Below are 25845 nucleotides of genomic sequence, written 5' to 3'. Positions count from 1 at the left end.
AGGATTGTGGTGAACCCTCAGCTTCACTGAAGAAATGTAGTCGGAAAAAGATCTTGAATGATCGTGATTGGAGACCACTAAAAAGTCACATCGTAAAAAATCAATAGTAGAACTCACGGCTATGTTTAATAGTGAAAATAAGAGCATTTCCACACACAATGCAACAAGAACTTACAGGATTGGGACTAAACAAGAAAGCCACTTGTTAGTGCAGCTAATCGGAAAAAAAGACTTCAATTTGCTAGGGAGCATAAAGATTGGACTGTGGAGCAATGGAAAAAGGTCATGTGGTCTGATGAGTCCAGATTTACCCTATTCCAAAGTGATGGACGCATTAGGGTAAGAAGGGAAGCACGTGAAGCGATGCACCTGTCATACATAGTGCCCACTGTACAAGCCTCTGGAGACAGAGTTATGATCTGGGATTGCTTCAATTGGTCAGGTCTAGTTTCAGCAATGTTATGCGGCAATAAAATTAAGTCAGCTGACTACCTGAATGTACTCAATGACCAGGTTATCCCATCAATGGATTTTTTCTTCCCTGACGGCACGGGCATATTCCAGGACGACGATACCACGATTCATTGGGCTCAGATTGTGAAAGAGTGGTTCAGGGTCATCATTTTCACACATGAATTGGCCACCACAGAGTCATGATCTTAACCACATTGAAAGTCTTTGGGATGTGCTGAAGAAGACTTTACGGAGTGGTTTGACTCTCGGCCAAAAAATAAATAATTGAAATAAATGTTATGATTTTGCATAAAGTTGCCAACAATGCCACAACGAATGCGTGTGGAATATTAGAGCATACAACTTTTTTTTGGCCAGGCAGTGTATATATATATATATATATATATATATAACACATCTGCCTCAAGGTTCGACGTGTTGTGCATTCTGAGATGCTATTCTGTGCACTACAATTGTACAGAGTGGTTATCTGAGTTACCGTAGCTTTTGTCAGCTCGAGCCAGTCTGGCCATTCTCCATTGACCTCTCTCATCAACTCCGTCCGCAGAACTGCCACTCACTGGATGTTTTTTTGTTTTTGGCACCATTTTGCGTAAACTCTAGAGACTGTTGTGCGTAAAAAATCCCAGGAGATCAGCAGTTACAGAAATACTCGAATCAGCCCGTCTGGCATCAACAATCATGCCATGGTTGTGATCAGTTGAATGCCACTTTGGTGAATTAAAGTACCAATTTCCTTCCGAAACAGCAAAATCTGTAGATTATTCCAAACTTTTGGCTGCCAGTGTATGTCAGTGTGATATTTAATTTTAATTTAAATTTTTAATGAATTTGCAAAGTTTTCAAAAATCTGTTTTTTTGCTTTGTTTTTATGGGGTATGGAGTGTAGATTGATGTGAAAAAATTTCATTGAAAGCATTTTAGCATAAGTCTGCAACATAAAAAACGTGAAAAAAATTAAGGGGTCTGAATACTTTCTGAATGCACTATATATAAAAAAACATTTATGGTGCAATTTCCAGCAAAAATATTTATATTGTGATGTATACTGTTACAGAATTGTAAAATTACTCCGTGTTTGGTCATATTATTCACTAATGTGAATACATTCACTGTAATTTTTGGCTTTGTTATGAAAGGACATGTTTCTAAGTGGCAGTAGTTTCCTCCTTTCAATGTTGTTTCTTTGGAGTGTTTCCATTTAGCTCTCTTGAGGCCTCATTTCTAAGGCATTCCTCTCTCTCCTTAATGGCTTATTGTAAAACATTACAACTGTTAATCTAAGAGTTCTGTCTCTCTGTTCAATTATAAATCTCTTCATTATGTGCTATCATTTTTTCCTGTTAGCTGCTGATGATGGAAGCATTTCAAGGAGCTCTGTTTAACATGCAGATGTATTTTTGAAGTCCTCTCCCTCAATGTTAAATGTTAATCTTATATATATATATATATATATTCTAACTGCGCTGTGAATTCAGCTTGGGGAATTTCCGTGTAGCAGTATATTCAAAGCTCTGCCGTGTTGTTTTGCTCTACATTGGGCCAACATTTTTTTTACATTTACTTTGTATTTATTTATTTTGCTTTGTATGGTCTAATGATGTTGTGTTCAAAAGATATCTCTGCGTAAAGAGTGAGTGAAATGTTAAAAATGTCAGGCAGCTCAAATCAAATATTTTTGGCATATTCAACTAAAATCAGTTTAGTTGTTTGTAGTCTAAATAGCAAAATACTGCATAAAATGCACAATGTGACTAATGTCATACAGAAAGTGCAGTAGTGTCTACAGTTGTGAATTCATTCATTTACGCTCACATGTGCCATTCATATGTAATAAATTGAGAATGGGTGAATGGCGAGTGAGTAGTTTTAGACACTGCATAAGTATGAATGTAAAATATAGTAAAGCCTCTGACATGTATGTTGTCTTATGAATCTAGCACTGTAGCAAGGAGTCATGATGGACATGAGCATATAGAAAATGTCCAGTTTTTCATCTTCCTTCCACAATGACAGCTACTCTTGTATGTCTCTTGCCATTGTGCTAATTGTGATATTGTCATTATAATAGCAACCAATGTAGATATAAATATTCAGGGTTTGAAATTAACATTTTGGCTCACCGGCCACTGTGGCTAGAAGTGTTCCAATGTCACTAAACAAAGTGACTAGTAAGAGTGACTGAGTTACCCACCATTGCCGATTTTTACCTGCATTTGGAGGGTTGGCGGATGTTAATTTCAGATATTGACTGTGCTGTCTGAAGACACCAATTCCATTGCTCGCAAAATGACAATGTAGTCAGTTCTAAAGATCAGATTTGAAAAACAAATCACATTTATGTGAAACAAAACCTTCGAGGAAGTGCATGAGTATTATCTATTCTAGTGTGATACTGGTATGTTAAAGAATAATTGTGTCACTCCAAGCTCTTTGTCATTAAGTGTACATTAATTCAAATAGAACTAGGGAAGTGTGTTGTTCTAGTCACAGTAACTGGTGTCTTTTCTCAAAGCACACAACAGCTGCATACAGTATGTGTCCAAGTCACTACAGTGGCCATGAGTGAGCTGGCCTGATGTCAAGTATACAAAGCCAGACCTGCCTGAACAATGACAGCTGTAAATTGAGAGAATGTGCACCCTTGCCCTTCCCTTCTTCCCCAGAGTAAAGGGCCTATCACAATGACAGTGATTTGCAGCGACAAAACATCCGGAAGTCATTCATCGTCAATAAGAGGTGGTGATTTCCGGTGAGCTACGGTGACCGTTGGTGATGCAGGCCTACCTTATGCAAATGAGCAGTATTGTGGTGTGGTAATTACCGGAGTAGTAGTAGTAGGAGTGCAGACAGTGATCCGCCACCTGATACAGCTGTATATAACGGTCGAGTAGGAGTGCAGACTAGCAAAACAGTACAGTGACTTCCAGTGAGTTATTTGTTGCTAATACTGTAATCAGAGGTTAACTATGTCCCTCAGCTGTCACCAGTGCTGGGTGGTATACAGTGCAGTACAGTATGCAGTTTTTGAGAAAATTAACCAACTAATGTCTTACTTAGTTGTCTCTGATTATTAAGATTGATAAGAAAAAAGTTACACACTTCAGCTTTAACTATGTGTCTTGATTCAATATATATTTATGTATTTTCTTTGAAATGGCTTAAAAGGGTGACCCCCCCCAACCCCCATTCCAATCAGAGGAACATTTTAAACAAACAACCATTGTAGTCAAATACATTCAAAAGTTTAAAGGTGTTCTCAGTATTTTTTATATTTCCTTGACAAAGTTTTACTCCTAAAGAAATATCATGTCCACTCACATGAAATGAAAACTCCAGTCATATCAGTAACCTTATAAAAGCGGTTTTATTCTACATGGAGAGGGTCCCCTCATTGGGGCTGCCATATTAGGATCACGTGACCAGCTGAATACTACTTGCTTTATCTCAGTAACCACCCTGTTATTGGACTCTTTCACTCATGGATTAAATTAATCATGGCTGACTGTGAGTAGTGAATGTCTACAGTGGCAACTGTTCCATTCGAGTGATGCTGTATCTACACCCCTAAGTGACAGAAAAAAAAATACTGAATGCACCTTTAATGCAAGTAGGAAAAAAAAAAACTGAAAATATAGTTAAATATAATTAAGGTCAGTTTTATGCACAGTTTTGCAGTAAATGAAAACTAGGGAAAATTTTGCACCATTATAAAAATGCGTACGTTATAAACTACTATACTTGCCTAGAAATCACATTTACCTTTGCACGGCGAAATTCCGCAGCTGAAGAAGGCGTGGGCAGATGTTGAGTGCATGTGAAACCAACAGAAAACTTTTATGCTGCACTTTAAACTCTTTGAGAGTGATTTCAAAAAGAAACTCGCCACTAAAATTATATCCTTGTCCATTGTGAATATTCAGTGTAACTGCGTAAAAAGAACCACCCACTCAGAGGTCACTTCCAAACCAAGCAACTTCAGCGAATTCAGCTGTCAAAGTTCAACAAACATGAACTTAAAACGAAATCTGCTATGGGAAATTCTTCACCACCGGAAGTCCATCACGAATTAATGATCATCCTGATTTCCATTAAAATGACTACAAAATGTGACCACTCCTTAAATAACTCTCCTGTAGTCCCATGTCATGAGAAAAGGGATCGTAAAGCTAATGACTCAAAGTTTTTGTGAACTTTTTGGCCAAAAATGTTTAAGATCATCACACTTTTCATCATGTTGCTTTAATTTTATATTGCCAGGAAAATCATTGTGTATTGTACTGTATTGTGAATATCCCTATATAACCCATCCCTAGCTGTTACTTGTGCTGTAAAGGTACCAAACCTAAAAAAATAGTGCAATCATTAGCTGTAGATGTAGCCATATGGCATTGCTAACTTGCTAAAAAATATCTTGCGTGACTGATTACACTTTTGTTCCCTTCCTTTCCCACAGAGCCACAGTTTAAGGTGACCCTAGAAGCCCCTCTGACCCCTCAGTTTACCAGTGACCCCACTGAACTACGATGTCAGGTGACTGACCTCCTCAACCTCCAAGATGGCCGCCTGGGCGTGTCCTGGTCTTACTCCACTAACACACCTGGAGATGTGTCTCAGAAGAAGAGCCCGATAGCCTCCCTCAATGAGGATGGAGCTCTGATGACAGGTAGTGAGTACCAGCAGAGGCTGGAGAGAGGAGACATAGCAGTGTCCAGGAGAGAACCCAACATCTTCATTCTGCGAGTGCTACAGACTCGAGACGCAGACATGGGCTCTTATTTTTGCACCGTAACTGCGTGGACTCCTGCCCGGCAAGGTGGATGGGAAAAAGCGAAGGATGTCCAGTCAACTCCTGTGATTGTTCAGTGGTCACCAAAGAGTAAGCACTAGATTTGTGGTCTTCGATTTTATGAGGATTTCTTCCGAATGTTCATTAGGCATGATTTGGCTAGATTGGGCATGAATCCTTGTTTCAAAACTTGATGGCTTGATTATGTTTGTTGCTGCATATTAAACTGAGACAGGAGAAAATATATTAACATCGTGAAAATACACATTTCACCTTCAATATGCATTCTTGCACTGCTGAGGTATGGAAACAAACCTTAGTACTCAATGGGGCAATAGATAACTTCAGATGTCTGCACCATTAAACAATATGTAGTGTTATTCAGGTAACTAGCTATAAACATGTCAACTTTAACTGATTTGGTCAGCAAGATTTCTTCTAAACATTTCTCCACCAGGACAGTTGTTGACCTGAAAGAGAAAATTAACTGTTAAATAAGATGGTTTACGCTAATGTCCCCTATAGCGCCCATGTTGTAACGCTGAGAATGCAATACGTAATTGGGTTGCCTAATGAATTGCAGTCTGACACATTTAGGAATGCGTCTGTGTTCACATACTTGCTTCTTGTAAGTTGCTGGCCTTTAGCCACTTCATAACTTTCCCCTTGCCAGTTTTTTAAGATTTGTGGGCACTCTTAATACTGACATTCGTATTCTACGTCATGGGCTAAGTGCTCCCGGCAACTGTGACAGTTATACTACTTAGAGCACTGCATTTATAGGTGCAAATAAAAACAGATGAAGTTTAAAATCCTTAATGTCTCTCAAAAAGGGATTAGAGTAAATGGTTTTAATTGTGGCTGTGATGGTGTTTTTTTTCTCTGAAGACAGATTTAGTTCACACAATCGCCTCTCTGTTTGAGACTGGACAGTCTGTTCTGCACCCTTGATTTCACTTGAGGCTGTACTCTGACATATTGTATTTGTAAGTAGTAGCCATTTCTGTCTGGGAGTTTAATGCAGCCCATAGAAAAATATGGTAAAATGTTGTGAAATTTGGCACACTTTTTAGGGAGATTCTGAACATTCCTGGTGGCAATTTTGGGGTTGGTCTCTCAAAACCTCTAGTGGCAACAACAGCTCAAAGTTGCACCTATGTTTATTGTGTTTTATTTTTTTGTGCATATAACAGTCTGCCTGACTATATTTTCTGCCTTTTTTTTTTTTTTGGTGCTCGTCCTATTTCTCCTTTTGTCCAAACTTAAAAATTTGGTCAGAAGATCTTTAGACAAAGGCTCAGAAAAAAAAATGACTGAAGAAATGTTTTATTTTTGACCCTGTTCTCCAATAAATTGTTGGCAGCCAAAAGTGAGCTTGTATGTTTGCAAAGGTTTTGGGAAATTAAAACATTGGGTAACATTGCCACCATACTTTGAGTGTATTTGAGCAGTGTTGTATTTTATGCCTAGTGGTTAAATTGTTATAACCTGAAGTCATATTCTGGTCTCTTCATATTCCTTGCATCATACAGAATTCATCAATTGAATTTGATGGACTATTAATGCTGAATTTAAGAAATTATTTTATTCTTCTCAGACTATATCGTTCCAAAGATTATGCAATATCTTTGTCTTTGCAGTACCGGTTTTGCGTGTAGCAGCGCATCGCGTGAGAGAAGCTTCCACTGGTGGATCCACGTTTGAGATGAGCTGCCAGGTGACTGGTCAGAACCTACAGAATCCTGGTTACTCTGTGCTCATCCGCTTTGAGGAGACTTTGGGAGGAAAGTCACGCAAAGTTTTATCACTTAGTCCGGACTCAGTCCTACAGCTAGAGGAGTGGAGCGAGCCGAGCCGAATTGACAGTGTGGTTCTGGAGAAGACCGGGCAGCTAGAGTACCGCTTCCGTTTGTATGGGGCGCAGGTCTCGGATCGTGGGTTCTATTATTGCGATGTAACAGCCTGGACGCGTGACCAGAGCCAAGACTGGATCAAAGCCGTCAGTGCGGAATCCAACAAGATCGAGATTGCTTTTGCAGACACAGGTATTATCATGCTAACTAGACTGTACTCATAATGCATAGAGCTTTAGTACCCAAATGGGTGATGCAGAATTGCCTGTTGGCATGATTACAGCTGAGATCATGTTACCCTCTCACAAACCCTAATTCAGTAATTCCCTCTTTCTCTGCTTCTGGATGACTAGACCTCTATAGTCCAGTTCCCCAGGGCAGATTCCTGCTGCCCACAAAGTTTCTTTCTTTTTCACTGTCCCTTCTTGCAGGACCAAGCACCATATTGAAAATTCTCATACTGTTATTATTTCTTTCTTCCTCCTCATTCTCTTGCTGGTATTCTGGCATTGAGGTAAGATTAATAGTTAGTGTGCTGTGACTTTTAAACTGTGCATGTGTGTTTTCCCCCTCTGCAGGTCCAGTATTCAACATAGCCATCCATTTGGGTGCCAAGAAGGTGTTACCTGGAGAGACAGTAAAAATGAAGTGCATCATGTCCACGCTGGGCACCACTCCAAACAATGGCAAGTGCTGTTTAACCTGTGCAACACACAAATAATTATTTAGGGTGAATCTCCTGAAAAAATGCCCAGGTCACATTTTGCCCCAAAATTATATTTAGCATGAAGAGAAATTAAGCTTATTTTAGAACCATTAAGAACTTACTGTGTAGTTTCCATTTTTCTGGTGATACAGTGGCTCTCAGGAGATTTTGCACTATATTACAGTAAAAATGTAATACAATGTTTTTTTTTTTTGTATTTTTTTTTAAATGAGCATACATTTAAGGCAGTTTAATTTATAAACAAATTACTACAGTGATTTTATATATATATATATATATATATATATATATATATATATATATATATATATATATATATACACACATACATACACGCAGTATACTTTTGATAACATACTATTTAAATAAAATGGTCTTAAAAATAGGTTTTATTTTGTTTTAAGCTAAATACATTTTTTATTTCTTTTGGGGTGAAATATAACCTGGATATGTTTTTGATACTATAATTTACTCACAAAAGGCTATTTTTTATAGATTACTAATGACTTCTATTAAATTGTAATAAGATGACATTACTGATTACTTTGTCAAAAAATAATCATATTACTAATTTCTTTTAAGATACATTCTTAAACATACATTCACAGAAGTTTGTTTTTCCACTCAACGAATTCAAAATATTTAAAAATAATATATAAATTATATACAGCCTATACACACCTTTCAGCTTCAAAGAATAAAAAAAGACATGCATATGAACATAATTCATGTTTTAAATGAATTCTACATATTTAGAAATGTGTAACGTGGGGGCCTGGGTAGCTCAGCTAGTACTGATGCTGACTACCACCCCTGGAGTTGTGAGTTCAAATCCAGAGTGTGCTGAGTGACTCCAGCCAGGTCTCCTAAGCAACCAAATTGGCCCAGTTGCTAGGGAGGGTAGAGTCACATGGGGTAACCTCCTCGTGGTCACAATTAGTGGTTCTCGCTCTCAGTGGGGTGTGTAATAAGTTGTGCGTGGATCGCGGAGAGTAGCATGAGCCTCCACATGCTGCGAGTCTCCGCAGTGTCATGCACATCGAGCCACGTGATAAGATGTGCGGATTGGTGGTCTCAGAAGCAGAGGCAACTGAGACTTGTCCTCCGCCACCCGGATTGAAGGGAGTAACCGTGCCACCACGAGGACCTAGTAAGTAGTGGGAATTGGGCATTCCAAATTGGGGAACAAAAGGGAATAAAATAAAAAAAAGGAAATGTGTAACGCAAGTAATGTACTGTGTATAATAACATAATTATTATAAGAGTTTAAAATAAAATGTTACACTACATTTAGACTTTTTTAGATTACAGTAACTACTAATTACTTAGTAATCAGATTACACCTAACACCGTGTCTTAACCAGATTTGCCACGACATGCGATAAAATGTATCTTTTCCATGTTAAAAAGAGTTTTTTCCTAACCAGCCATGACACACGACGAGCGACAGCGATAGGGCTTATATTTTTGAAATGGTTTCTATTTCTGCGATGTCACGCTGGGCAGGAGAGTAAACAAATGGGTCTAAAAATTATTCTTTTAACAGTATATTACAGCCGGCATCTCTCTAGCTGGTTCAGAACAACTTGATTTTGGCTGAGGGTGTCACACACCTATCGAATGTTGTGCTTGAGGTCTGTTCAGTGAGAGCTCTGTCACACACACACACACCGGTAGCAGAGTGGTGACATACCGGCTCATTCTGACTTTCTCACCACTTCCCTGTCATGTGGAGATCGGCTAAATAACAACAAGAGTAACTCGTGAGCATAAACCATGGTAACAGACTGAATTTGGAAACGATTTATAATGTAACTTTGCTCTGTGTATGTGTGTGGTTGTGTATTTATCCCCTCAGGGTTTGCCTTAGAAATTGTCTCCCCATACGCAGCTTCAGTGAGAAAATGAGTTGTGTTCAATAAACACACTGTCCCATCTGTGATTGCTCTGATTTCTACATGTTATTGTCAGTTATCCTCATTTTAGTGTATGAATATCACGGTGTCGCCAGAATCTTATCACGTCACTGCGTCTGGTTAGGACGAGGTGTAACACTGCTTGAGATTCACCCTTTAATTTCTCATATTGTTCCGCAGAATTTGATGCAAGCAATGAACATAATTTGAAAAGTAATAGTGTTAAAAATATTAAAAGTAATTAAAAAGTATTTTAATTATTTGAAGATTTTTTGTTTCCCACACATAGCTTGTAGTCTCTATACTCTTTAATTCATGCCAGTTTCTTGCGTTTATCCACTCCTACTTTATAAAATCTTTGGATGACATGTTTTGTTACTGTGATCTTAATATCCATATTTAACTCCGTATTAAGACTCCTATTTGTGTTTTTTGTGGTTATTCACAGACAGTATTGTAAACTAATATCTCCAGGTGTAAATTATTACCTCAGATTTGCCCCCTGAGTCACATCCTTCCTTTCAGTGACAAAGCATCTTTTCCTTTTTGTTCTAATGATATTGCTTAATAGTTACTCACAAACTGTATGCACAGTTATGTGTAGTAGGATTATAACTGTTTTAATATATCATTCTCATGTGTGTTCATGGCATTTTGTGTGTAATATGCATCAGGTGGGCCATCGCAGGTCTGTGTCATTTTATTGTCACACTGTCTGATTCTGAGACTAACTTCCTAATCAATGTTCCCTCTAATTTTTGTTAGCACTGAGCAAAATAAAATCTCTTTAATTAGTGGTTTACAAGTACAGAAATTAAAAACTAATTACGAGAGTATATTTTGTATTTAAAACTGTATGCTGTTATTTTGTCTATGGAACAAAAATAGACCATTTTTAAAGAATGTCCAAGTAGCTTTTGTCCATACAACCATGGGTGTCAAGCTCCAAAAGGGCAGAATAATCATTAAAGTAGTCCATATGACTCATGTGCTATATTCCAAGTTTTGTAAAAGCCATATGATAGACTTGTGTGTGAAACAGACCCAAATGTATGTAATTATTTGCTGAAAATCTTTCCCTCCGCCACAGGTCTTAAATCTCATTCTCGATTTCACATATTGAAATTGGCATGGCGTTGACATGCTTTTTTTCTTTTTCTTTTGTATCTGTATGTAAACATGGAGGATTAATTGGGGAAGGTCATCTTCAAATTCAGTCTGTTCCTCTCACAAAGCTATACGATGGCTTCAAAAGACAAAGATAGCGCACAACACGCATTAAGTACTTTTTTGTCCTTTTTGGAGCTTGACGGATGTGGCCACTATAAATGTATTGAATTGTATTGAAAATGGCTGAGTAAAGATTGTTCAGAAATTCACCTTTTGTGTTCCATGGAAAAATAAAAGAATATAGGTTTGGAACAACATGAGGTTGAGTAAATGATTTTAGGTGAATGATTCCTTTTTAATATCAGCCAGTCTGAATCAAGTATTTAAATGTCATGGAGGTTAAAAATGTTTATTTGCAGTGATGTATTTAATGTGTAGATTTGTTTAATTGTTGTGTATCAGTCAATCAGTCAGGTTAATCATTAATTAATTATTTACCTGAATATCAATGGTTAGATCTTGTTTAATGATCCTGTGAATTGAGGAACATGCTGAACTGCAGGTCTGCTGTTGGCGTCATCATCTGCTTTGCTTATGATTGTATCAGTAAGAAATGTTGCACTGTTGTGGTTGAATGTTGGGTAATACTCAGCATAAGAGCTAGAATGTCTTTCATCACCAGTCTGTAGCCACAGACACACTCACTGTAGTCATAGATGTGTCAGCACAATGATCACACTTCTCTTCTTTTCTTTTCAAGTTATAGAGAAATGGGAGAAGTTTGTACTGCTTTTATTGTTTGGATTCTTAAAGGTTTATCACTCTGAACAAAAAGAGGTTTCTATTTCTATTGTGCGTAAAAAGCTATCCTCTAGGAGGCTAGTTTAGCTCTGGGGATTTGTATGTTAAAGGAATAGTTACTCAAAAATGAAAATTCTGTAATTTACTCACTCTTATGTTGTTTCGAAAACCTGTATGCTGTTGTTTTTTCAGTGGAACACAAAAGGAGATATTTCAAAGAGTTATTACGCACCTCTTTTCCAAAGCTCGAAAAAGGACCAAGAAAGAAAAATATAAAAGTATTCCTTATGACTTGTGCGCTATATTCCAAAAGTAATGAAGCCATATGATAGCTTTGTGTGAGAAATGGAACAAATTAAATAGTCTATCCTTAAAATGGCGCTGCAGTGCTTTGAACCAGGTGTGATGTCATTGATGCCAAAACGCCATTGGTTTATGCATATGTCATAATCGTAGGCAACAAGTCAGTTCAAAAAGGCTATGTGAAATGGAGAATGAGGTTTGAGAGCTGCAGTGGATGGCAAGATTTTATGTGAATAACAACGTAAATTTCGGTCTGTTCCTTACACAAAGCTATTATATGGCTTCAGAAGACCCGAAATATAGCGCACAAGTCATATGGGCTATTTAAATGTTGTTTAAGCATTTTACACTGTGCACTGTATGTACAATTAGTATGATCTGGTCTTTTTTGTGAGAAAATGCATTTGCTAATGCACACATCATACAGGAGTACTGTGTGCACTATTGGTATTTCCTTCCAAACTTTTTTCAAAGTTAAAGTTTTGTGTGAAAGTTTGAGTAAATATACCTAATGCTAAATAAAAGTTATTTAATTTTTAGCTAATTTACAGTATGTATATGTCATGTACTATTATATTAAATTGTGTGATTATATATGCTTATAGGCCACCCTGCTCTCTGGATATCGGCATCAGGCACCAAAAACCCCATATCGGTCGACCTCTAGTTGAAACACTTCACAAATTGGTCTAAATTATTAATTAGCAAATCAGTCTGAATCAAAATGATTTTTAAAAACTTGTATCCAGAAATCACAAACCCTTGTAAAGGTCATGGAAAAGTCATGGAAATTCATTGGTCAAAAAGGGTGGGAACCCTGCTTTTGGATCTTGACAGCCATGGTCACAATGAACTTGTCGTTGTATGTAAAAGAACAGCGCAAAGATTGAACAAGTTCTCCACAGAAAAAACAACAGCATATGAGTTTGGAACAAGAGAAGGCTAAGTAAATAACGGCAGAATTTTAATTTTTGGGTGAACTATTTCTCACATTACAATGTGATATTTTTAATTAAATTCATAAATTTGTATGTCTTCACTTTGCTAGTTTTTCCCTAAACTGACTAGAGGTAATGTACTCAAGTAATGTAGCCAAGTAAATTTGCTTCTGCTGAAAGATAACAGAAGGCTTGGAGATGAACGCACCCATGAGTACAGTCAGAACTCAAAGCAGGAAGTCAAAGTTAGTCCACGAGTTTGAGAGCGTTTCTCCTTTTGTTTTGTGCTAAATCACACAAAAAAGAACATTATTGTTTCATGGCTAATTTTGGCATAGTTGTTATTCACAGTGGTTGAGAATAAGGGCTGTGCTGCTCCCTTAGGCACCAAATGATCTCAGGTTCATGGCAAACTCCTGCCAAATGCCTGTGCCGTTTAACAGCATCCAGTCCTACACAAACCATTACCAAGACTGTAGGCTGTGACTAAAACTGCTATGCTTTGAAAAATGTCTTTTGTTTTGAAATAACAATTGTTTTTTTTTTGTTTGTTTTTTTTTTTTGAAAGCTTTCAAGGCTGGGTGGCCATCCAACAATCCTATAAAATACCAAATGCTTGTTTTGTGGCTGAGAAAAGAAAATCTCCTTTCACATTCATAATAATATCTCTCCATGTAAATTTTAACACATTGGGTGTGTTAAATACCACACTAATAGTATTTTTGTGAAATGCAGGGTTCCCACTATAGGTCCGTCCAATTGTGGATTTTACCGATACGATAACTAAGGTGTTGGAAAAGACCAGTAACCGATTAATCGGCCGATATTTTTTTTAAAATAAATTTTTTTTATTGATTTATTGAGTTTTAAAAAAACAAGTTTTTTGTCTTTTACTATGACTGGTAAAGACACAGAGGCTACAAGAGTCCAAAATGATTAAAATCTGAGATGTAGTTTGTTGTCAATCAAAATCCCAATAATAATCCGAAAAAAAAAAAAGTGGGACTTTTAACTATAACCACACCAGAAACAAACCAGGGACTATTATTTTGAAATTACGGAGACCTGGCTCCATTATATGCTCTATATTTAAAGGTGTATTCAGTACTTTGGAGCCAATTTAAAAAGTCTTACACATTAACGAATGAATTGTGTTTTTGTGAAGTTTGATCCGAATGCTGTACACTCACATGAGATGAAGACTGTACTCATAATAGTTTTCTATAAAAAGTGTTTTATTCTACATGGTGCGGGTCACCCCCTTCAATGTGTTTCGGCATGTTGAAATCACATGACTCGCAGTGTTTCACTAAACGTCGAAGAACAGAATCCTCACCCTCATTGGCTGCCGCCTGTGTAGATACTCTTGGCTATGCTTAGAACATTGTTGTTTGGTGATGCAAAGAGTGAAAAGAATCAGAATGAGCTTTATTGCCAAGTATGCTTACACACGCAAGGAATTTGTCATAGTGACAGAACACTAATGGAACATATTTATTGTGCTTTAGCAGCGGAGAAAACGGGAGATCCAATAGCTGTACTGCCGAAGAAGCAAAAAAAAAAGTTCTTAAGCAACTTACTAAAAGCATGAAGACAGAAAGACAGGCAAAGGCAAAAAACGGTAACTGTAAGGCATCTACGTCTTCATTAATTTAGTGCATAGTAGCTTGGCACAGCAATTGTTGTGGATTTTGTGTAAACCATTACTTTGGTTGCTTGAAAACAAAACAAGTTTGCCAAATACAGTATTCATGGGCATGCTAAATTTGATCATCAAAAACAATTCTAATCTTTCCTTTACCACAACATTCTGTATCGCTAGATAATTGAGGTTTATTTTACGCTAAGCAGTTCTCTAATAAAGGTAATGACTGTATTTAGAAATAACGTGAAACGTAGATAGTCTCCAAAGATTATGGATATGAGATTATTGTTATCCTCAACAATAGAAGCATGTTCACTTGATTTCTGACGTTTGTTTTTAGGCAAAGCAGTTATATTATAGTAGTAATAAATAACTTTAGAAATTACCTCAAACTCTGACATTTTCCAGATGCAAATGATATTCCAGATCTGGAGGGGGCAGCAGAGACTATCATGCTAATCCACATTGATAGATGGCAGTACAGCGTCTAATACCACTGTTGTATCAGTACTTACATGAAGAAGAGCAATGCTAACGCTAGCTAGAGAACTACTGAATGCCCCTTTAAGTTTTAACCAATTAATTAAGCTTTTTTATTGTCTATATATTCACCAGATTTAGGGTTTTGTAAATCTATTTTTCACCAGATGAGATTTAATGAGAAATAAGGTTTATTATAATTTGCAAGATATGAAGTTGAAGACACAATGTAGCCTATGTGCATGCCCTCGCAATTTAAAACACTTCATTATCTAACGCTATTCTGAGATGCGGGTTGGCGCTTTTTTGGCAGCACGAGGGGGACCTACACAATATTAGGCAGGTGGTTTTAATGTTGTGGCTGATCATACTGTATAAGTATTATACTTTAAGAATCATACAATTTGCCACATTTCTACTATGAGAAATTAGCTTGGTTTTTTAATTCGATTAGTAGCAGATGTCTGCGGTGAAATTGTGGTGTTAGGCACGAGCTGCACTCATAGTTGCTGTCAGTTTATCATTACCTAATGGCCTTCATGTAGATTCCACACATAGCAGTGGGGATAGCATGTGGAGGCCTGCCTGAGTGTGGTCTGCCTGCTCCTGCCTCAATTTGGATCATCAGGGAGTGTTTCTGCTACTCAAAAGGGTTGTAATGGTATGAACCACTTGAAAAGACGTTTCCTGTCCATACACTTCTTGAATACCCTTGTGTTTATAGTACACTCTAACCTGAATAAGCAATCTGTAATTACAGCAACAACATGACTGTTTGTATTGCTACAACAGGCACAGCTGTGAAAAAACGTGTTGACTCCCAACCATGTATTCACATGCAGTTAATTCTCATGATTAAAGCTGATGTGAAACGTCATTCTGGGCCCAGTTTACTTCCGTAGTCTGACATATTTCCAAGTGAAACTGGATATTCACTGAGAAAAATATAGGTCAGGAAGTGCTTTTATCCAATGGGAATTGATTAGATCCTGAAAAGTGAACATGATTACACAAAGTTGGCATGTTCTTTCTGATAGTTCCGGTACCCTAGGATCGGCCACAATATGCCGACTCGCCAACAAGCACCATTTCCTATCAGACATTTTTACATCGGCTCCAGTGTGTTTACCTTCCCATGTGGCACAACTGGAAGCGCTTTGCTTCAGCAGCACGTTCAGATCACTCATTGAAACCAGGACGTAATCACGTTTGCATAATCAGTGATGAGCACGATACAGAGGTTGCATTTTTCCTCTAACATAACATTTTTACTTCATAGATTGTTAAGGTTGGGTTGGGTTGATGGGTATAGTTTATAAAATATGCATTCCTTCTCACTGTATTATAGCCTGAACAGCTGTAAACAACACTCTTTTGGTGCCCCTTCGTGAACATTTCACTCTGAAAATGAAGCTCACACGTGGCCATACACCCAACAACAGTCACCGCTTTTGGCCACTGGGGGTAGTGTTTGGCTAATCGGGAAGCACAGACTGAATCCAGCTAATCCATCAACCTGCTGTTTCCATTTTCTCTGTGAGATCAGTCTGCTCAAAGTCATGCACACTGGTACATTAATTTTAGAAATCAAATTTTCATGACTCCAGCCAGGTCTCCTAAGCAACCAAATTGGCCCGGTTGCTAGGGATGGTAGAGTCACATGTGGTAATCTCCTCGTGGTCGCTATAATTTGTGGTTCTCGCTTTTGGTGGGGCGCGTGGCGAGTTGTGCGTGGATGCCGCGGAGAATAGCGTGGGCCTCCACGTGCTACGTCTCTGCGGTAACACGCTCAACAAGCCATGTGATAAGATGCGCAGATTGATGGTCTCAGACGTGGAGGCAACTGAGATTCATCCTTTCACCTCAATCCGGGTGGCAGTCACTACTGGGAAAGCCATGGAAAAATAATAGAATTAATTGATTAAAATATGTGGAAACCCTGTACCTGAAATACCATGCACTGACAAATCATGCACAATAAGACCAGGAGGATGCATTAGGAAAGTAAAATGACTTGAATTTGTTGGTTTTGTTTCACTCTGCCTGTTCCACAGGTGATGTGGCGTTTGACGTGCGCTGGTTCCAGCGTCCAGAGCGGGCTGTAGATAATGGAGGCATCACACCTCTCATCAGTATGGACCGCTTGGGTGTGGTGAAGAAGACTGTCTCGAATGACAGCACTCAGTGCAGTCTGGAGCGCACGGACCTGCAGACGTTTGTCCTTAGTGTGCACAAGACACAGGACAGGGATGTGGGAGAATACTACTGTACCGCCACGCCTTGGCTCCTGTCCCCTGCTACTGGAGCCTGGACCAAGGGACAGGACCTCACCTCTGCTGCTGTGCTTCTCTCTGTCAATATAGAATGTAAGCATCTACTTCTAGCTGTGTTTAGGGATGGGAATCATAAGGAAGTGAATGATTCTGGTTCTGATGTCATAAATTATTCCAGTTCTTTAAAGAAATAGTTCCCCAAAAATGAAACTCATATTCAAGTAGATCTGGACCTGTTTTCTAAAAGAGCCAGTTTCGATTTGCATTCCCAGTTGTGTTTGTTATATAAGAGACTCAAATTTCTATATATTTACACTGAACAAAAATGCTGAATCGGAAAACTAAAGATCATGGGGGAAATTCACTAAGACTGAATTGCATCTGGTTAAAGCACTGTTTATTTGCAAACACTCTCTGTGCCATTTTAGCACCCGATTCACTGAAGGAATTATGCAGAACAGGCAATGGCGCAAACACGGCCACAAAATCTTTGCTGAACCAAAGTTGCATGTGCAATTCCGATCTAGTTAGATGATTCTGAGCACTATATAGTGGAGGATGCAGAAGACCCTCGTGATCTGACACACTCTGCCAGGACTGAACAGCATCACTAGCTGCTGGCCAGGGCTGTCAACTGGAAAACAGGGGCCAATAGCCTCGAACCTCAATTCACGAGACCAAAATCAATCTGCGTTCTCACCATCGGGCCAATAGACCAGCAGTGTTGCCCTAAAACCCGCCCTTAATATGCCACCCTGTTATCTAGTTATCTAGAATATTGAGTTTATATAGTATGTAAACATTAGCTAGCTAGCAAGATAAGTTAGTGTTGACAACTCAGCAACTGTAAATGCCTTGGTGTCCCAAAGGGTCTCTCCAATAACAGCGCCATGATCTCGAACCACTTCATTTATTGTGCGAATAATGGATCTGTACTTTGCTCGCTTTTTTAAAAAAAATTCCCAAACCTGTACCGTTGTGCGCTGGATACACAACCTGGCAAGTTCGGCGATCTTTGTGCTGACCCTCGGATTTGACTCAGCGAAACTCCGCCTTTGACATTGACCCCGTCTCAATCCCCAGCTGGCCTTGTTTGGCCCAAGGGTAATCGGCGGGCGCACTAGCGCACCCTCATTTGGCCCGTTAGTGAAAAGGCGGCTACTGACACCTGAATCATCTTTTTAACATGCTGAAAGTATGCTTGACTGTACCACACATCTGGAAATATGCTAGGTTATAATGCTCTTCAACATCGTTTGATCATAATTTGATACTTACTGCGGCCATGACTGATAGAAAATGAACACAAATATCCCTTTAAAATATAATTCTGTTTCCCAGTTGCTTTCATCTGGCTGTAATAGCACAACTTAAATTGCGCTGGGCAATATTTATGAATGAATTGAATCTATAATGTCCCTTATTTACATAAAGGAGGAGTGTTTGCAGGAAAAGGAGTGACAATGCCTTAATATGTAGCACTATTTCAGTGCTGACTGCACTGGCTTAAACTAGATTGGGGGTTGTTAGTGAATAAGACACGGCTTTTTGTGCTGCAACTTTAGTGAATTCGCCCCCCATGTTTTTTGTTTTTATATATATATATATATATATATATATATATATATATATATATATATATATATATATATATTATATAATTTTGAATGCTTGTGATCTATGTTTTCTCAGTAGCAGTTTTCTGTATTGCGTTTGTGTTTTTCTGCAGTGTGGGAATCACTGAAGATGCCTGTGGGATACGGTGTAGTTGCTGCTGTGATCGCTGGGCTTCTCTCAGTGCTGCTGGGTCTCGCTGTCTCCCACTGCTGTTTCTCTAGAAACCCCATGCACATGCCCCGCCCACGCAACCAAAAGCTCCCAAAGCTGATGGATCTGGAGATGGATTAAACCAGTCCACCTTCCCGTGGCTGTGACCCAACCTGGCCAAAAAAACACTACAACCGCCTTGTATTATGCCATTGGACAGGATGTCTTGGATATGCACATTGCTTAAAAAGAAATGGAGAACCTGTTCGATCAGATGCACTCTGAAGATTGGGCCACTCCATGTTCACAATACGGAGTGATACACATATTATTCTCAGGAATAGAGCACTGATGGCCCCAACCTATGATTTTTCCACTCTAACATGTAACGCACCCTGATTGCTGAGAGCCGATACGATGAGAGCTTCGGGAATATAGGAAATGACATTTGTCATCCAGTGCAAGCTTGTGACTGCGCGGTGGCCCAAGCAGCAATGTTACACTTTGCACAAATTATTATTATTTGTTTTTCATGGGAATCATGGGAAGGACTTTAACAAAAGAGGCAAGAATCTTTGAGTCACTCTGCTTTACGAAACTCTGTATCAAATTTAACTGCTGTCATCCCCATAGGCTTTGTTTGTCACGTTGCCTTTGTGGCCCCCCTTCCTGCCCCCAACAGTTGGAACACCTCAAATGGTTGACCTTCCCAGTCTAGGGAAGGGAAAAAGGAGGAGAGAGATGTTGGCTGATGGATGAGCGCCCCAAGACTGACACAGCATCCTTGTGGGATCCAGAAGTGACCATTTAGAGCACAGCACTTTTAGACAGACCCAAAAGGCTGTCAATCTGTGGCTTGGCTTCAAGCACCCTGCCTTAAAGAACGCTTGTCTGGTTAGAGGCATTTCAACGGCCCTCATAACTGATATCCACATTGTTGTTATTAACTCTTTCCTAACCTGTTCTTTCCTGCCCACAAACAATGAGAACCATGAATATCCGTCTCGGTTACTAAGACCTGCTTTTTTATGTCAAAATGCACTCATTGCACCCTCACTGACACGACTGACCCGCACTGACATGATTGTAGTAGATCCTTTCGTGCACATGCTCGCTTTAATCCACCATGTGGTCAGACAAGTATTTTCGGAGAAGTGAAGCTGTTGGAATGCACACAATGAAGTGGTTTCATTGTAGTGTCTCAGAGCAAGAATGCCATCCAGACCCACATTTATACATTAGAAAGTACAAGGGAATTTTCCGCAATCTTACTTTTATGTTGTTGCTTTATGATGTTTGTAAGTAGTTGTTTTTAAAATTGTTCTGTTTTTAAGTTCTGTGAATTTGTATGCGCTTTTTTTATCTGTATTTTTTATTTTTATTTTTTTTTGGTCAGTGACTGACCCTCCAGCTCTCAAAAAACAGATGAAATCCAACATTAAATAATTCCTAATAAAAAAATTGTTGAGTTGATTTGAAGTCTTTGTTTGTCCCACATATCTGCAAAGCCCCTAGGAAATGCTTCTGTATACTCTTTAAATTTTCATTTATCAATGAAGATTTATTTTATATGCATGGTATTATCATTCCTTCACTCTTCTTGCCTTTGTTTCAATTGTACATTTCTTCATTTACTTTAGCTGTCCATTTGTCCTGCAGCCTTCTTAAAGGGATAGTTCACTCAATAATAAAAATTCTCTAATTTACTCACCCTCATGCCATCCCAGATGTGTATGACTTTCTTTCTTCTGCAGAACACAAATGAAGATTATTTCATCTCTGTAGGTCCTAACAATGCAAGTGAATGGTGACCAACTTTTTAAAACTTCAAAAAGCACATAAAGGCAGCATAAAAGTGATCCACAAGACTCCAGTGGTTAAATCCATGACTTCAGAAGTGATATGATAGGTGTGGGTGAGAAACAAATCAATATTTAAGTCCTTTTCTTTTACTACTGGGGTGGGATAATTCACAGTATTCTACAAGCACTTACACACTTAGTAATGTTATTTGTCATTTCCACAATAACTGTAAATTGAAACTTTCATTTTTGTGCACTATTTTAATGAGTTTCATTTCCACTTTGGCATTATTTTCCCTTTAGATTTGACAATATTCAGTAATCCCTTTTGTTGATATCTACATTCTGCTAGGCCTGTGTCTGTAAATATTCAACTTTTACTTTTCGTTGCTCTACCTCCTGTCCTTTTAAAGTCAATTTTCAATGTGGGAATTTCCTTCCCCACTTTAGGAATGCTTAAGAAGGTTCTCAGTCATCCAGGTCATTGTGGGATGCCACACAGACTTTATTTCTAGAGCATCGGACCTTGTTTAACCACCTAGAATGCAGATAAGCAGCCTTGAGGCATTTGTCCTGCCTTCAGGGGTTTGTCCTGCCTTGAGGGGTTTGCCCTTCTACGGTACATTGCCCTTCAGTATGTGCTTATAAAGAGGATGTTTTATTTTCATGATGTGCAAGTCTGAGGATTCTTTGCACTTACTGTAACTATTAACTATTTTGCTTTGGTTCTTAATTTGTGCTCGTTTCTGTGTTAATGTGCTGATGGGTTGCAGGTGTACCAGGATATTATGTTTGTCAATGATTCAATCAGACACTCCAGTCACATGGGATGATTTTGACACTGTACTTGACGCAATGCATCAGGTTTCCAGCAACAAATGTGACACAATCACAGCCAATCAGAAGATTGAAATTTAATGTACAGTTATGAGGAGCAGGATTTTAAACCAACACACTCTCACGGCGAAATTGTCAGTATTCCTACGACTTTTCCATATTTGGCTAATTCGTATGTGTGGCATGGGGGGCATGGTCATGTGTCAGTCTGTGGGTGAGCGGTAAGGCTCGTCACCTGGCTCAATTATTTCTAACACCTGTCTCTCATTATAGTGATAGCGGAGGAAGGCTTAAAAGGACGCCAAAGCATCAGAGAGGGGTTCGTCAAGCACGACAGCCCGTACCCAGAGAGAGAGAGAGAGAGAGATTGTGTTTATATTGAGTGTGTTTTCATTTATTTACGTTTTCTCTATTATCGACGGTTACCGTCGATTGCGTGGTTCCAAATAAAAGGACCGACCTTGAACCTGCTTCGTTGTCTCCTGACTCCTCCATTGCCCCGAACTGAGAACTTGTTACAGTATGATATCGTGCGACTGCACTCGTTTGAATTCCTACGACTTTCACTGCAGCCAATGACATTGCTGGACATCGGTTCCATCTAATTAGCGACAATTACTTGCTTCTGTCAAACACAACAGCTTCCTATCATGTTTACACACCCTACTGATTGGTTAAGTTTAGATAAGGGGTTTGGGTAAGGGCATAATGTTAATAAACATGTCCTAAACGCCTCGTGCACGGAACTCGCGCTTCCGCGTTAGACATCTGGGAATTTGCACATGATGAATTCGTACAAGTTTATGCGAACAACATTGTGCTAGAATGTAAGAATTTTCATGAGACTGGGTTGTTTTAAACCAATAAGATTTCACAGTGGGGTTACCAAGCACAATGCCACAGAAATATAAATTTAGCAATCTGTGGAATGCCCCGTGTCATGCCTGGTTAGAACACAGTGTGATTCATAGTTGCCTCAATTCTGCTTTCCCCCACTTTGATGTAGTGTTTTGGTTAAAAAAAATGTTTTTAACCATAAAAGTTGATCTAGGCACAGTTTAGGCACTAGTTGGCTTTCAGTTGTTACTGAAAATGATAGACGTCTTCCTGCTTTCTTCACTTTATCTGTAATGTGTTCTGAAAACACCTAGCTTATATTCCAGGAAGTAACAGGTCTTTTCTATGAACTTTAATGTGTTTCACGTATACCAGGAAGGCTTCTTTTTTTTTTTTTTTTTTTTTTACACTTTTGATGTCAACCCACACCCCTGAATTTCTTTCATGCTTAAGTGTAACTTAACACATACAGTGGAGTCCACTAGTGAAAATGCTTTTAAAATTTTATAGTAAATATTTAATTACAAGTTACACATCAGCAAAACAATTTGAAAGAAATGTTTAATTGAAAAATGAACATGCATTTCAGCTTAGTATTTTGTATGTTCCCCTTATGGACTCCGCAAGTTGTGCAAAACTTGATCTATGTTATCCCAACATGATTCAATGGGAAATCTGAACAATTTGATAACTTGGTCAATGGCACAAATATGCTTACATTTGATTAACATTGGAAACTATGCAGAATCTTATATATTTCTTAATTTTACACCACAACTTTTTGTTTTTAATGTTTTAAAATCCTATAACTTTGTTTATTTCCAGGTTTAAATGAAATAAATCCCAAGTATGCAGTTCATAGTAACCATGGTTGTTAGGATACAAAATACAGAATATGCAAAAAAGTTCTTAAAGAAATGTGTGGCTTCTATGCAATATTGCATGAAAGTAAAGGGGGAAAAATGACAGGGAGGGGGTAAATCGATACCTTGGATCTTGACAAGGCTGGATTGTGTTAGGGAAGAACAGTTTCACTCTCCTCTCTTTACAGCTCTGATTAAACATAGTATGTTAGATTTGAGAGACGCCAAAGGAAGGCGGGGTGTTATCAGCTCACAATGCTCCATGCTCACCATGGCAACAATGTAAACAGTTGACAAACTGAACAAAGTAGAAGTGCAGATCTAGTGTCAGTCAGTTATGCATTTAATAGGTCTGTCCTATTCATAGTATTAGTCACGCTCTTTACATGCCTTTTAATCTCCTAGTCAATGTAAGATTACATTTGACCTCTTGTATGAAAAAAGTCAAATCTGTTTCATGACAGTTTCATTTATCTGTTTCATTTATCCTTCCACTCATGTTACAGACAGACTAGACTGATACTTATTAAAGTGTGTGTGTCATATTTCACCACCAAATTAAATAAGCATAAAATTAAGTCTATTAAAATACAAACAAACAATGGTATAGCCTATCATTTGAATTTTAAAGAATACAGCATAGTATAGTGTGTGATGTTCTGCCTAATACATATCAGCACAATGGCAATATATATATATATATATATATATATTGGAATTTTAAAATGTAAAAAAAAATTATTGGTCCAAAAAAAATAAAAAATTCTCACACAAAACATAATTTATTTTTTCTTTATATTTTATTATTATTATTATTATTTTCATTTGAATTTGATGTAAAATGTGACAGACATATTTTCATGAGATACACCCTTTCATACTAAGGTATAGTACTTATTTACTCGTTCATTTACTTTGAATAATTTTAAGCTTAAATCTTTATTATTTATTTTTTTATTTTTATTTCATTGTATCTTTTCTAAGTGGTTTGTATTATCCACAAGAGGGCATCCTCTGGCTGCCAAAATAATAATTCAATAAACACCAGAGATTCCCTTCAATGCTTATTGCATCTCATTCTGAGCATTGAAAACAGAATTATACTAATATACAGCAAGCATCCATTCTATTATGAATGGCCACAACTAACTAATGTTACTTTTCTTTCTTGTTTGGGGAAGCACAGTATGAAGTTTCACTGTTGCTCAGCTTATCACCATTTCCTCATTGAGACCTGCTATAATTATGTGTATACATTGTTGTCAATCAGAGGGCCAAACACAAAGTATGTTTTGACGTCTTCCTCTTTAACCCACAGCAGTTTCAGTTCAATTTAACTTCCAGCATATATAGAGTACAGTATAAATTTAAGTCTGCAGGAAGAGACTTTAAAGTTTGTGAGGACTTCACGCAGTAAACATGATTTGATAAGACGGGGCTGCTCTGAACAAACCCCAAAGATTTGCACAATCCACAGGAATTCATAAATGCTGCATCTGAGCACATTGACATAATTGACATTAAATACTTTTGGATGTTTACAGGTCCTGTGGTATGATGTCCTCCACTTCATGTATGCATGCAGCTTTCAAGACCTCATTTTAACTGAGTGACTAAATGGAATACTAGAAGAGAGTTCGAATCGACCAGTAGTTCCCTGTGAAGTGGAATTCAAACGGAATTCAGCCATCCTAAGTGAGATTCCAATCCGAAGGGAATGTATATGTTCGGTTGGAAGGGCACTCCAAACGACAAAGGGAATAAGGGAACAGTACATTGATACATCACTTTACAAGAAGTGGAGAGGGAAAATACTAGAATACTAAATTCTAGAGTTCTAGAAGAAGTTTGGCCAAATTGAATGCTTAAATAAAACAAACAACAGGAGTCACCTCAGGTGTGCTGTCTATGCAGTTGTGTGCGAGTGTGAAGTGCACGAGATGCGACTGTTACCATAACAAATTTATCATAACAAATGGTTAAATAACTGTTGAGAAGACAAATATTACTAAATAAAGCAGCAACCTTCTCTAATTTACGAGATATGAGAAATATATGTATTTCAATGACAACAGCAGGTCCTGATAAGTGGTGTAAGAAAGTAGTTCCAGTTCTTTTTCCTTGTTTATTTACTTGTACTGTTGTATTAAAGCAATATCACACTTGCAACCGTGCTGTTGGTTCCGTATATCAGCACAGCTGGGATTACTTGCATAAACAACAGCACTTTAGCATGTGATACTGCTTTATTACACGAATATATTGTGTGACTAAATGAGAATTGTGACTAAAAAAGATTACCAGTTACAGGATGCATACAATGAAAGTGAATGGCAACTGATGCAGTCTGTCCTTAACATTTTGCTAAACACCTCCTTGGTGTTCCACCAAAGAAAGCAAGTCATGCATTGTGGAACATAATGAGGGTGA

At 38.1% G+C, this 25845-nt stretch overlaps 1 protein-coding gene across 1 annotated transcript in view; it reads left to right on the top strand.

Moving 5' to 3' along the window:
• LOC127447228 (prostaglandin F2 receptor negative regulator-like) overlaps positions 1 to 20549 on the top strand; it is a 36046-nt gene extending 15497 nt beyond the window's left edge. The window contains exons 5-9 of the mRNA XM_051708925.1: positions 4931 to 5353; positions 6904 to 7308; positions 7695 to 7802; positions 17091 to 17402; positions 19039 to 20549. Of these exons, the coding sequence (XP_051564885.1) occupies positions 4931 to 5353; positions 6904 to 7308; positions 7695 to 7802; positions 17091 to 17402; positions 19039 to 19217 (1427 nt within the window). The 3' untranslated portion in view covers positions 19218 to 20549. The remainder of the gene's footprint in view (positions 1 to 4930; positions 5354 to 6903; positions 7309 to 7694; positions 7803 to 17090; positions 17403 to 19038) is intronic.
• The last annotated feature ends 5296 nt before the right edge of the window (positions 20550 to 25845 follow it).

The sequence above is a fragment of the Myxocyprinus asiaticus genome, chromosome 10, assembly GCF_019703515.2.
Source record: "Myxocyprinus asiaticus isolate MX2 ecotype Aquarium Trade chromosome 10, UBuf_Myxa_2, whole genome shotgun sequence".
Lineage (NCBI taxonomy): Eukaryota > Metazoa > Chordata > Actinopteri > Cypriniformes > Catostomidae > Myxocyprinus > Myxocyprinus asiaticus.
This window is presented reverse-complemented; position numbering and strand designations above follow the sequence as displayed.